This window comes from Hippocampus comes, unplaced genomic scaffold, assembly GCF_001891065.2.
Source record: "Hippocampus comes isolate QL1 unplaced genomic scaffold, H_comes_QL1_v1.1 scaffold207, whole genome shotgun sequence".
NCBI lineage: Eukaryota > Metazoa > Chordata > Actinopteri > Syngnathiformes > Syngnathidae > Hippocampus > Hippocampus comes.
Window position 1 is genome coordinate 915297 of NW_017805146.1, and position 10871 is coordinate 926167.

The following is a 10871-nucleotide window of genomic DNA, read 5'->3' on the forward strand; positions in this document are numbered from 1 at the left end:
GATTTTTTTCAGCTAGTAGTGTCCCCCCCCCCCCTTTGTCCATTTTCTTCACAAATTCTCCCCAGACGGGCACGAAGGGCCACTTAGGATGATATTGCCTTGAGGGCCACGCTCACCACATGTTCAACTCATTTCCGCCAGCCATAAATACCAGCAAGCGTCTGATTTATGGACACCCTTTCCTGCCTAACAAGCCGGTGGACAAATAGAGGAATTCTGCTTTGATTTACAATCAAGTCCCCAGGGAACAAGATGGGTGTGTGAGAAATTTTGACATGTTAGAGTCAGAGGTGGTCTAAAAGGGGAAAAACGTCAGTTGGTGTGAGGCCTGGACACTTCGTAAAGCTTTGATGGCAACATTTTGAAGTGATCAAGTGCTTGAAAATAACTTGAATGGACTTAACGCGGCCCATTAATGAATCACATCATGCAAAAGTATGATGTACTTTATTTTTGGTTGCGTTGTAAAAATTGAATAGAAAAAAACCCAACAACAAGTACAGACTACAACAAAAAAAAAACCCTAACTAAAATTAATTCAGTGCTTTCAGATAAAGTGCATTCGGTAGTAAAAAAATAAAAATAACACCTAACAAGTCTAAATGGGGGTTATTAGGATCCATTATAGATGGTTGGAAAAGTCTGTTTTCTTCCCTCTTTGTGATAAATAAAATCCATCGAAAATTAAGAGTCCCTTTTCCTTCGATTATTGACAGCATTGTTCAGCCCACTGCCTCCAACTGAAACCTCTTTTTTTTTCTGCCGCCATGCCAGAATTGGCAACCCGTAATCACAGAAGGGCCCATTAAAGACAGACTATGTCCAATTACAGCTGCCGTTCCGCAGACATCGTTTGATTCACGACCATAAAATTGTCCATGTCGCATGGCTGTAATTGGCAGCGTTTGTTTGAGGTTTGGCTTTCAAATATAAATAAGAGGAGAGGCTGCGCTCTCAAATGACACAAGAGCCAGGCAGTGGCATCAAAACAGGAAGAATAATAAATGCAAAAAAAAAGAAAACGAAAAAACATAGAAAGAGACAAAATGTGATTTTATCGACACGTTTTGTGTCTCACCCTTAAAATGGGATTGGGCATCAAGTTGAATACAAATAGGTGCTGTGGTCCTCCAAACGTTCACAGCCCAAAATGTGTCCTGTCTCAAACACAAATGAAAACAATCCAAGGGAGTTGTGATTAACTAAAAGTAACTTTTATTATACCCGTGCACTTGATACAAAAAAAAATCACCATAAAAGTAATAAATTAACCGCTTCAGACAAAGATCTGTATCATCCTGATTTAGTGGTGAAATGAAATTAAAGAAAAAGTGATTTTAGATAAAACAATACATGATAATACTAGCTGCTTTTCTCACACGGTCCTGTACATTTTTTGTAAACCTGTCCTTTCAAACACAAAAACAAAAATGTTCCAAATATGAACAGCCAAATTAGCTTCTAGATTTAAACCAGTGCCACGAAACAAAATGTGTAAAACAATATATAAATAAAAAAGGGTCACAGCTGGTCCAGAAAAACCCTCAACACACACCCCTAAAAAGTCTGGACACAAGTTGTACGAATGTCGTCTGTGGTAGTTATTTAAATAGTGTAACAGGTCTCTCAAGTGTATATGTTAACATTCACGTGGAACCATGACATGTTTCACACTGTTCTATTCAAGAAGCTTGTACAAAAACAAACAAACAACAACCCCCCCCCCCAAATCGAATCAAATCACATGGAACAAAGTCATCATCAGCTGACTTTCCTGCCCTGTAGTGTTGAACGCGGACGTCAATCTCACAAAAATTGGAGCAATTGTTGGAAGATTTACAATTACCATGACAACGTCCGCGTTACTGTACATGAGCCCGTCGTCTGTGGCGTGTCGCATTGTATGTTAGCGTTAAGTTAGTCAACCTTTGTTTTTGAAAGGGTGCGCGCACTCTGCTTCATATGTTTGTGTTTTAACACACAGTGTTTCATTTGTTGTGCCCCACGTGCTAAAGTAGCCGTTTTGTTAAGGGTCACAATGACTGTAACACTGATGCTAATTTCAATGAGCGTTCCATTGACAATCAATGCTAGTTTTCCAATTGCCCAGTTTGGGCGTTTGTTTGCATTAAACTAATGTATAAATGTCTTTGAAATGTTATGGGTTTTGATGAATCATTTGGTGCTTAAATATACAATATTTACCTGTAATTAGATTTTGTTTCATTCGCCAGTTCTACAGTAAGATTGGAAGCAGCCATTTTGAGTTTTCTCCGATACGGGCCCTTTTGTGGTGTCGCCATGTAAGCCAAGCTTGTGTTACTAAACTTTTCAGAGGCACTAAGACCGAAGATGATCTTAAAATAATAATAATAATACATAACAATGAATTAATCCTAAAACAAGCACTGTAATGTGTGGCTGTCATCAATTTAGGCAGACTTTTTTCAAACGAGAGAAAAAAAAAAAAGCCTGCTCCCCACCCCCACCCCGCCCCTCATTTAAGGCAATACCATTTCTGATTGTCTTTGGTCATGAATGTTGCTTCCTCCCCAAACTATGACATCTCATAGTTACACTAAAGACTGTGCGTGTGTGTGCGTGTGTGTGTGTGTGTGTATCACCAGGCTTAAAAGTTCTGCTGCCTTCGTTTCTTAGCGTCCATGGCGTCGAGGATGGGCTGGCGCTTGGCTGTGTAGCGCTGCCGTAGCTCCTCAATCTCACGCTCCATCATGGGGTCCAGGGCGCTCAGGCGCATCTGAAGTTCCTCAAAGTCCAGATTCTTTAACTGCACCAACAACAAGAAGAGTGTCAAGAAAAAGTTCAGCGCTACCTTGACTTGCGCCTTCCATTTGTTCCGTGTTCGACATGCAGGGGAGAACGGGCGTGTGGCTCTGATGAATTTTACTCTTACAATCGGAGCTTTAGTAGGCCAATAAATTAAATCAAGCTTTGAAATCAATGAACGACCACTTTCTCAATCGTGATTTCAATATCAAGTTTTACTTTTACAATCGGAGCTTTAGTAGGCCAATAAATTAAGCTTTGAAATCAACGAACGACCACTTTCTCAATCGTGATTTCAATATCAATCAAAATAATCGTGACTATTATTTTGGGATTTATCCCCCTCCCCCTTAATTGCCCATAATCACTCACAAAATCAAAGTCCCCGTCCTGGGGCACTTTCCAGTTATCTGGGAAGATGTTCTTGGACTGGATGTGGTAGCCTGGCTGTTCCTGAGGCTGGTTGTGGTTGTAGTTCTCCTGCTGACGTTGATGCTGGTGATGGTGCTGGGCCGCCTTGTTGGAGTCCTGCTTATCAAAGTAGTCCATGAAGGACGGACGCATGGGCTGCTGCGGGGTGGCGTGCCCTGGAGGGGGAATGAGGAGATAGGCCCAAGTTATGCCGTGTTGACGAGTCTGCTGCCTCAACAGGCACAACACGACACGTTAACTACACATCTCGTTTTCGTCTGCAGCAAGGTGGGCCTAACTTACTTGAACCTTCAGCCCCGTTGATGCCAAAGAGTAAAATCTATTTTGGCTTGCTGCTTCGAGACGTAGTAACTACAAAAAACATGTTCCCTCAGCGGCCCGTTAGGGCAGCCACTTGGTCACGCCAAAATGTGCTGGATGTCGCGTGTGCTCTGCTCACGCCTCATCGATCCCTGCTCCTCTTCTTCCTCCTCGTCGTCGCTGTTGATGACCATGGTGCCCAGGTCGGATTCCAGCATGGTGTTGCCGTGCTCGATCATTGTCTGCGCTCCGTCGCTCATGGTGCCTGTGGCGCGCATCGTGCCCGCGCCCTCCGAGCCGGACTTCACCATGGTGTGGGAGTCCACCTCCGTCTCTTCCTCCTGGAGGACGCAAAACAATCACTCAGCCATCTGGGGTCTTTTAATCTGTGAACATGAGTCCGCGTGTTCTGCTGACAGAGTTGTCGTCGTCTTCCTCGAGCTCCCTTTGCTGCTCCTGCTGCCTCTTGGCCTTCATTTCCATGGCTTCTGTGATCAGGTCCCTCAGGATGGAGACCGGCTTGGCCTGGCTGATGAACGGATGCTGTAAACGTGCGGTTCATAAATTAGTCAAATCTGTGATAATTGCGTTACAAAATTGCAAAACCTCTGACCCTGACGGGTTCCCAGTTGAAGAAATTTCCCCCCTGCGGTCACTACGCTGACAGAGGCATCAATTACCATTTTGGCAAAAAAAACAAAAAAAAAACTGAAAAACCAAATGTGGCTCGGACCAGACCCCTCTCCCTTTTAAATAACGACGAAAAAAATCTTGGCCAAGGCTCTTGGCACACGTTTGGAAGATACAATGCAAGCTTTCCATTAGCCAAACTGGGTTTCTCCTATCGTGAATAAGGGCGAGTGTTCAAAACACTTCAATCTTCACATTGTCATTTGCGCTGGCCATTGAGACTTTATCTATCACATTGACATCACAACCCTCCCATAAACGGAATCAATAAATTAGTCAACTCAGTCACGTGTCTTCAAATAGTAAGTGGTTTTATTTTGAGTTTCATGATGGAAATGCTTGATGGTACCTGTAGGAGCTGAGTGGCCGTGGCTCTCTGCTCTGGATTCTTCACCAGACACTTCTTGACAAAGTCTGTGAAGTCGTCCGACCACAGCTCGGGTTTCCGGAAGGTCGGCGGGGGGTTGGTGGGGATCATGAAGATGGCCTAAAGCGACGAGACAAGTGAACGAGGATTGCAAATAAGGTGTCGCATCTGCCAGATAAAGACACACTCACCCTCATGGGGTGGATGTCAGCGTAGGGGGGCTTGCCCTCGGCCATCTCGATGGACGTGATGCCCAGCGACCAGATGTCGGCCACGCAGTTGTAGCCAATCTCCTGGATCACTTCTGGGGCCATCCAGAAAGGCGTTCCGATCACAGTGTTCCTCTTTGCCATGGTGTCCTTTTGAGTGAAAGCCATGACTTTACTCCTCTTTGATATTTTGACAGCGGGGACACTACTACAGGGGTTGCACGCAGCACAAACAGGGAGGACAAAACAGCATCGTATATGACCGGCTGGTATCAGGCGTCCTAGTATCGGGAGTGTTTTTACTCATCCGAGCACAGAAGGACAGCATTGGCGCCGATTCTGGTACCGGTATCGCTTCACCTCTCGTTCAGTCTAAAACGCTTCCTGTTTGTTTTTAGCATCATAGAGCTACGATACCGTTAGCTGTCCTGCCACCCCAAAGTCGGCCAGCTTGGCGTGTCCCTCCGTGTTGAGTAGAATGTTGCCGGCCTTGATGTCTCGGTGAATCTTCCTCATGAAGTGAAGGTACTCCAGACCCTTGAGTGTTGACTTTAAGATAGTGGCGATCTCATCCTCCGTCAGCTGAGAAAAAAAAAAAAAACAACTATTAAAATTAGGCCTTTTTCGTTGCCGTTTTGGGGCACGTTTTGATTGACATGAAGCCGTACAACAGAAAGCATTGCTACTTAAGTCATGGTAGACTGTTTTCTTGTGTTCAGGAATAACAGTGGTTACTTTTTTTTCCCCAGACATTATGGTACATTTCTTTGTCAATAAAGTATACAAATGTAAAATTTCCACAAATTGCGCGCAATAATTTGTAGGACAAACATGCCGACAATACAATTACAAAGTGATTTAGTCAGTTCAAATAGGTTTCATGTGCAAGGGGAAAGACCATGAAAATTGTTTTCAAGTGGTCTCTCGATATCGTAAAATTTCACATTTCGAATTTCTTCTGGCAACAGAGAGAATGCGTTTGATTGATGTGAGGACCGGACCCACCGTTTTGTTGCGCAGCCTGATTATGTCAGAGACGGAGCCTGCCCCGCAGTACTCCATGACGATCCAGAGGTCTGTGTTCTTGAAGTAGCTGCCATAGTACTTCACGACGTAGGGACTTGAAGCAAAAGACACCAGATCAGCTAATTTGCTCACAGACAAACTGCAAGGTTGATTCCAAAATTTGCTTTGTTTAACCTGTCACACTGCTGCATGATGGAAATCTCCTTGATAATCTCTTGCAGATCCGACTCCACGGGAACCTGCTTGATGGCCACGACCTGTCCAGACTCCTTGTGGATGGCCTTGAATACGCTGCCATAAGAACTAAAAAGACACAACAAAAACATTCATGTTGAGAGTACACATATGTTTTAGACAAGACAAAACCCTGATAATTTTAACATTATTTTCAGAAGCGAAAGCTGGTGAACGATTATTGTGTGGAAAGGCAGATAACTATCTGCAGGAAAACATGACATTTTTTTCCCCACAATAACGTGTGATGAAGGGAAGTAAAACAAACTTACTCACCCTTCACCAAGTTTTTCCAGGACATCAAATACTTCCTCTGGTTGCTTGGTCAAGCTGTCTTCACTCAGCTTTTTCAGCTTACTGTCAGGGAAATATATATATATATGTATATATAAACAACATTAAAAAGGCTAGTCATTCATACATTTATAATGAATCATGATTAGTCACTGATAAGCTATCAAAGCTTTGGTTCCACTTTCTATATGAGTGAGTATGAATCACAAAGACAAGTTAAACAAATATCTAGTTTAAGTGACACAATAAGGTTCTGCAATATTACTAGTTATTTCTCGTAATAACCTACAGAAGTGTTGAGAAGAGCGACAAAGCTAACTACAACTAGCATCCCTGACTAGCTCCCCACCTAGCAAGTCACAAAGCTTGAAATTACAACCAACAGCCGTCAGACGTTCACAAACCTTTTCGGGGCAGACTGCTCCATACTTTCGAGTCAAGTGATACAAATGGCGCCGGAATGGTGTTCGGTTGCGGTGATTTTCGTCTTCTATGATCACCGAAAGAACATTGTCAACGTCGTTGTTGTCTCAAGAAATTAGTAGCTTGTGGCGAGTGAGGTCCACTAGCTAATCTTGTCTTCTGACCAATCATGAGGCCCGTTGCTTCGGGGTGAGTGTAACACTACGAATCCGCGTTATTGCAAACAGACCCACATTGAGCAGAACGACCAGTTTCTGGGATACGTAAGGGCATCAACCATTTTGAATGTGTCAAAACCGCCACGTAAAGTAATGCATGTCAAGGGACTGAAGTTCATAAAGAGACAACTAACAAAGTGCACAATGTTACCGCCTTGTCATTTTCCCATTAAAACACATACTAATATATTTAGGAAACAGATAGGCGCCAAAAAAAAAAACAACGTACACATGTAACTTCCAATTATTAAACATGTATCATCGCTCTAACAGTGTTACATGGTTGGGGTAAACACTCATGCAACAACATAAATACCTACGTTGTGTTTTTATGCTTCTGCCTTGTACTTGCCACCACGTTTTTATTTTATTAGCTTATTTTAATATATGTTGTTTGCCCATTTATTAGTTTTTGTAACCCTGTAACGTGGTTTTTCAATCAGGTTGTTTTGGCGTCTGTAAATGAGTCTGCCTTCTGTTAAATACAGTACATTTTTAGGGGAAAGGGGGTGAGTGTTATTAGTAATCCACACGCCGTCCGTTAGGAGCAGTAGCGCCAAAGTTTTATTTGTGCCAGTAGAGAAGAAGCACTGGATGTGAATGCGCTGGTACCTTTCCTGGGAAGCGTGACGTCCTTTCACTAAACCGAGACTAACACAAAATGTTTGTTACATGAGCGCAAATACATACAGTACAAAGGAATACATTTACAACCCAGCGGTATCTAAAAGTCACCCACAAGTGTCTGGAAGAGAACTTTGTTTACTTTAAAAAGGAGTCATGAACAAACGGGTGGTGAAAATGTCCATTCGGGTTTTTCTTGTTTTTTTTTATTTTTTTAATCTACAGAAAGCGCCGGTCTCCTTCATGCCAGACTCCCAAAGGGCATGGTGCTTAGAAGCCGTATTTGGCCCGGGTCTGCCGGCGGGTCATCCGGTTTTCTGCCCAGCTGTTCTTCAGCTCCAGCTCACGTTCCTTCGCCTGAGGGGAAAAAGACTTGAGAGTTCTTTTCGGGGCATCAATTTGCAAAACCCTGCTGTCTGCGCCCCATGCGAAAATTGTTGCCGTTACTACTTTTTACAGGTCATGTTGGTGGGCGATTAAATTGGGATGGTGCCCTCACGACCGCACACATAAACCATGGCACGCTGGGTACGTGACAAGAGGGCGGACATTTTGTCATCCTCGACCTCTGATCTATGTGGTCAGGCACTTGCCGCTAGAGGAAACGCTGACCATATATGGCCATGCGGAAGTTTTGGCTGCCTCACCTGGTGGATGAGATATGTAATCTGGTGCTTGCGCCTCTGTTGTCCTGTGGGCATTCCTCCCCTTTTCTGCAAGGGAAAAACAGTTTCAGTCAGAAATAGTTGGTTATTGCTGGACGAGTTCTTGGGAGTGGTTCTGGGTTGTACCTTGCTGAAAGACCCGCGGGTCTGCTTCTCCTCCGACATGCTTTTGGTGATCCACTGTTGGTGGCCACTCAGCTGGTCGTCGCCCTTAATTTCCAGGAACTTCACTTCCTCTTTCCCTCGGTTCCTTTTGCCCTGAAGCCGCATGAACTGCACACAGGACAGAGATATTGCTTATCGAGTGCAGTAAATTCCATTTCCTGTTTTATGGTTCGCACCACTCGTTCTTATTCTGTTCTGTGGCTGTCATTGTTGCAGTAAATTTAGTTTCCTGTTTTACAGTTATAATACTTTGCCTGTTTTTCCGTCAAAAATAGCGTTTGTCGTGCTGAATTCCATTTGCCATTCTAAATTTAGCATGATCCAAATTTGCCACCAGTAGTAAGTACCCTTCTGCTCTGTTTGAGGTATTTTGGGATGTTCCACTGTTGTTTTATTTCTTTATTTACATATTTTTTATAAAGGGAGAAAATAGCCAAGATTCCTTACCGCTTCATCATCAAACATGGCCGAGTTACCGGCTTCTTCGTCTTCGGGCAAGCCGGGTTTTGGATCTTGGTAATAAGCTGCGTTGCCATCGGTTAGTTAGAAGCCCATGTTAGTTTCAAACAAAGGTTTAGGTTTTTCAAAACGCATCTCAATGCATGGGGTACGTTATAATTGAAGGGCACATTTTTGCCTTCTGTTAAATACAGTACATTTTTAGGGGAAGGGGGGTGAGTGTTATGAGTAATCCACACGGCGTCCGTTAGGAGCAGTAGCGCCAAAGTTTTATTTGTGCCAGTAGAGAAGAAGCACTGGATGTGAATGCGCTGGTACCTTTCCTGGGAAGCGTGACGTCCTTTCACTAAACCGAGACTAACACAAAATGTTTGTTACATGAGCGCAAATACATACAGTACAAAGGAATACATTTACAACCCAGCGGTATCTAAAAGTCACCCACAAGTGTCTGGAAGAGAACTTTGTTTACTTTAAAAAGGAGTCATGAACAAACGGGTGAGGAAAATGTGCATTCGGGTTTTTCTTGTTTTGTTTTTTTTTTTTTTGGGAAAATGTCCATTCGGGTTTTTCTTGTTTTTTTTTATTTTTTTAATCTACAGAAAGCGCCGGTCTCCTTCATGCCAGACTCCCAAAGGGCATGGTGCTTAGAAGCCGTATTTGGCCCGGGTCTGCCGGCGGGTCATCCGGTTTTCTGCCCAGCTGTTCTTCAGCTCCAGCTCACGTTCCTTCGCCTGAGGGGAAAAAGACTTGAGAGTTCTTTTCGGGGCATCAATTTGCAAAACCCTGCTGTCTGCGCCCCATGCGAAAATTGTTGCCGTTACTACTTTTTACAGGTCATGTTGGTGGGCGATTAAATTGGGATGGTGCCCTCACGACCGCACACATAAACCATGGCACGCTGGGTACGTGACAAGAGGGCGGACATTTTGTCATCCTCGACCTCTGATCTATGTGGTCAGGCACTTGCCGCTAGAGGAAACGCTGACCATATATGGCCATGCGGAAGTTTTGGCTGCCTCACCTGGTGGATGAGATATGTAATCTGGTGCTTGCGCCTCTGTTGTCCTGTGGGCATTCCTCCCCTTTTCTGCAAGGGAAAAACAGTTTCAGTCAGAAATAGTTGGTTATTGCTGGACGAGTTCTTGGGAGTGGTTCTGGGTTGTACCTTGCTGAAAGACCCGCGGGTCTGCTTCTCCTCCGACATGCTTTTGGTGATCCACTGTTGGTGGCCACTCAGCTGGTCGTCGCCCTTAATTTCCAGGAACTTCACTTCCTCTTTCCCTCGGTTCCTTTTGCCCTGAAGCCGCATGAACTGCACACAGGACAGAGATATTGCTTATCGAGTGCAGTAAATTCCATTTCCTGTTTTATGGTTCGCACCACTCGTTCTTATTCTGTTCTGTGGCTGTCATTGTTGCAGTAAATTTAGTTTCCTGTTTTACAGTTATAATACTTTGCCTGTTTTTCCGTCAAAAATAGCGTTTGTCGTGCTGAATTCCATTTGCCATTCTAAATTTAGCATGATCCAAATTTGCCACCAGTAGTACCCTTCTGCTCTGTTTGAGGTATTTTGGGATGTTCCACTGTAGTTTTTTATTTATTTACATATTTTTTTATAAAGGGAGAAAATAGCCAAGATTCCTTACCGCTTCATCATCAAACATGGCCGAGTTACCGGCTTCTTCGTCTTCGGGCAAGCCGGGTTTTGGATCTTGGTAATAAGCTGCGTTGCCATCGTATCCCTGTCGAATGAGATGAGGTCACTGATGCCGTTCATGTTACAGCTTCTATTTGATGAAATTTAACGCATGTATACCTCAGGACAAGACTCTGGTCCCGCCATGGGCCGCTGATAGTGTGGATACTGGCCCCCCCACGCGGCAGCCGCCTCGTGCCCTGCCCCAAAGTCGAGGGGGGCATCCGACTGACCCAGCTCGTCACCGGGGGGCGGCGGAGGAAGCGGCGCGGGGGGCGG

The 10871-nt window shown here is 44.2% G+C and overlaps 3 protein-coding genes across 3 annotated transcripts; all 3 read right to left on the reverse strand.

The window, feature by feature from the left end:
* Positions 1 to 1192: 1192 nt before the first annotated feature.
* stk3 (serine/threonine kinase 3 (STE20 homolog, yeast)) lies at positions 1193 to 7248 on the reverse strand. The gene is made up of 11 exons (XM_019867797.1): positions 6744 to 7248; positions 6322 to 6402; positions 5986 to 6114; positions 5791 to 5905; positions 5203 to 5367; positions 4768 to 4935; positions 4559 to 4696; positions 3937 to 4062; positions 3659 to 3860; positions 3160 to 3374; positions 1193 to 2788 (listed from the first exon to the last, which is right to left on the reverse strand). Exons 1-11 carry the CDS (start codon positions 6764 to 6766, stop codon positions 2630 to 2632), a joined length of 1521 nt encoding a protein of 506 aa, XP_019723356.1. The 5' UTR covers positions 6767 to 7248; the 3' UTR covers positions 1193 to 2629.
* Positions 7249 to 7820: 572 nt separating this feature from the next.
* LOC109514638 (proline-rich protein PRCC-like) lies at positions 7821 to 8969 on the reverse strand. Its single transcript, XM_019867920.1, has 4 exons — positions 8882 to 8969; positions 8396 to 8542; positions 8252 to 8317; positions 7821 to 7961 (listed from the first exon to the last, which is right to left on the reverse strand). Exons 1-4 carry the CDS (start codon positions 8897 to 8899, stop codon positions 7875 to 7877), a joined length of 318 nt encoding a protein of 105 aa, XP_019723479.1. The 5' UTR covers positions 8900 to 8969; the 3' UTR covers positions 7821 to 7874.
* Positions 8970 to 9486: 517 nt separating this feature from the next.
* Positions 9487 to 10865, reverse strand: LOC109514636 (proline-rich protein PRCC-like). The gene is made up of 5 exons (XM_019867916.1): positions 10713 to 10865; positions 10543 to 10638; positions 10062 to 10208; positions 9918 to 9983; positions 9487 to 9627 (listed from the first exon to the last, which is right to left on the reverse strand). The coding sequence occupies exons 1-5, from the start codon at positions 10737 to 10739 to the stop codon at positions 9541 to 9543; spliced, it is 423 nt and encodes a 140-aa protein (XP_019723475.1). The 5' UTR covers positions 10740 to 10865; the 3' UTR covers positions 9487 to 9540.
* Between the last annotated feature and the right edge of the window lie 6 nt (positions 10866 to 10871).

Excerpts from the sequence above, each read along its gene's own strand:
- LOC109514636 (XM_019867916.1), bottom strand. The coding sequence starts at position 10,739 with ATGGCGGGACCAGAGTCTTGTCCTGAG. Across the intron at positions 10,639-10,712 it reads GACCAGAGTCTTGTCCTGAG|GGATACGATGGCAACGCAGC; the intron begins GTATACATGCGT and ends CTCATTCGACAG. Across the intron at positions 9,628-9,917 it reads TTACATATCTCATCCACCAG|GCGAAGGAACGTGAGCTGGA; the intron begins GTGAGGCAGCCA and ends TTTTCCCCTCAG.
- stk3 (XM_019867797.1), bottom strand. The coding sequence starts at position 6,766 with ATGGAGCAGTCTGCCCCGAAAAG. Across the intron at positions 3,861-3,936 it reads AGGAAGACGACGACAACTCT|GAGGAAGAGACGGAGGTGGA; the intron begins GTCAGCAGAACA and ends TGCGTCCTCCAG. Across the intron at positions 2,789-3,159 it reads AGGACGGGGACTTTGATTTT|TTAAAGAATCTGGACTTTGA; the intron begins GTGAGTGATTAT and ends TTGTTGGTGCAG.
- LOC109514638 (XM_019867920.1), bottom strand. Across the intron at positions 8,318-8,395 it reads CCCGCGGGTCTTTCAGCAAG|AAAAGGGGAGGAATGCCCAC; the intron begins GTACAACCCAGA and ends TTTCCCTTGCAG. Across the intron at positions 7,962-8,251 it reads TTACATATCTCATCCACCAG|GCGAAGGAACGTGAGCTGGA; the intron begins GTGAGGCAGCCA and ends TTTTCCCCTCAG.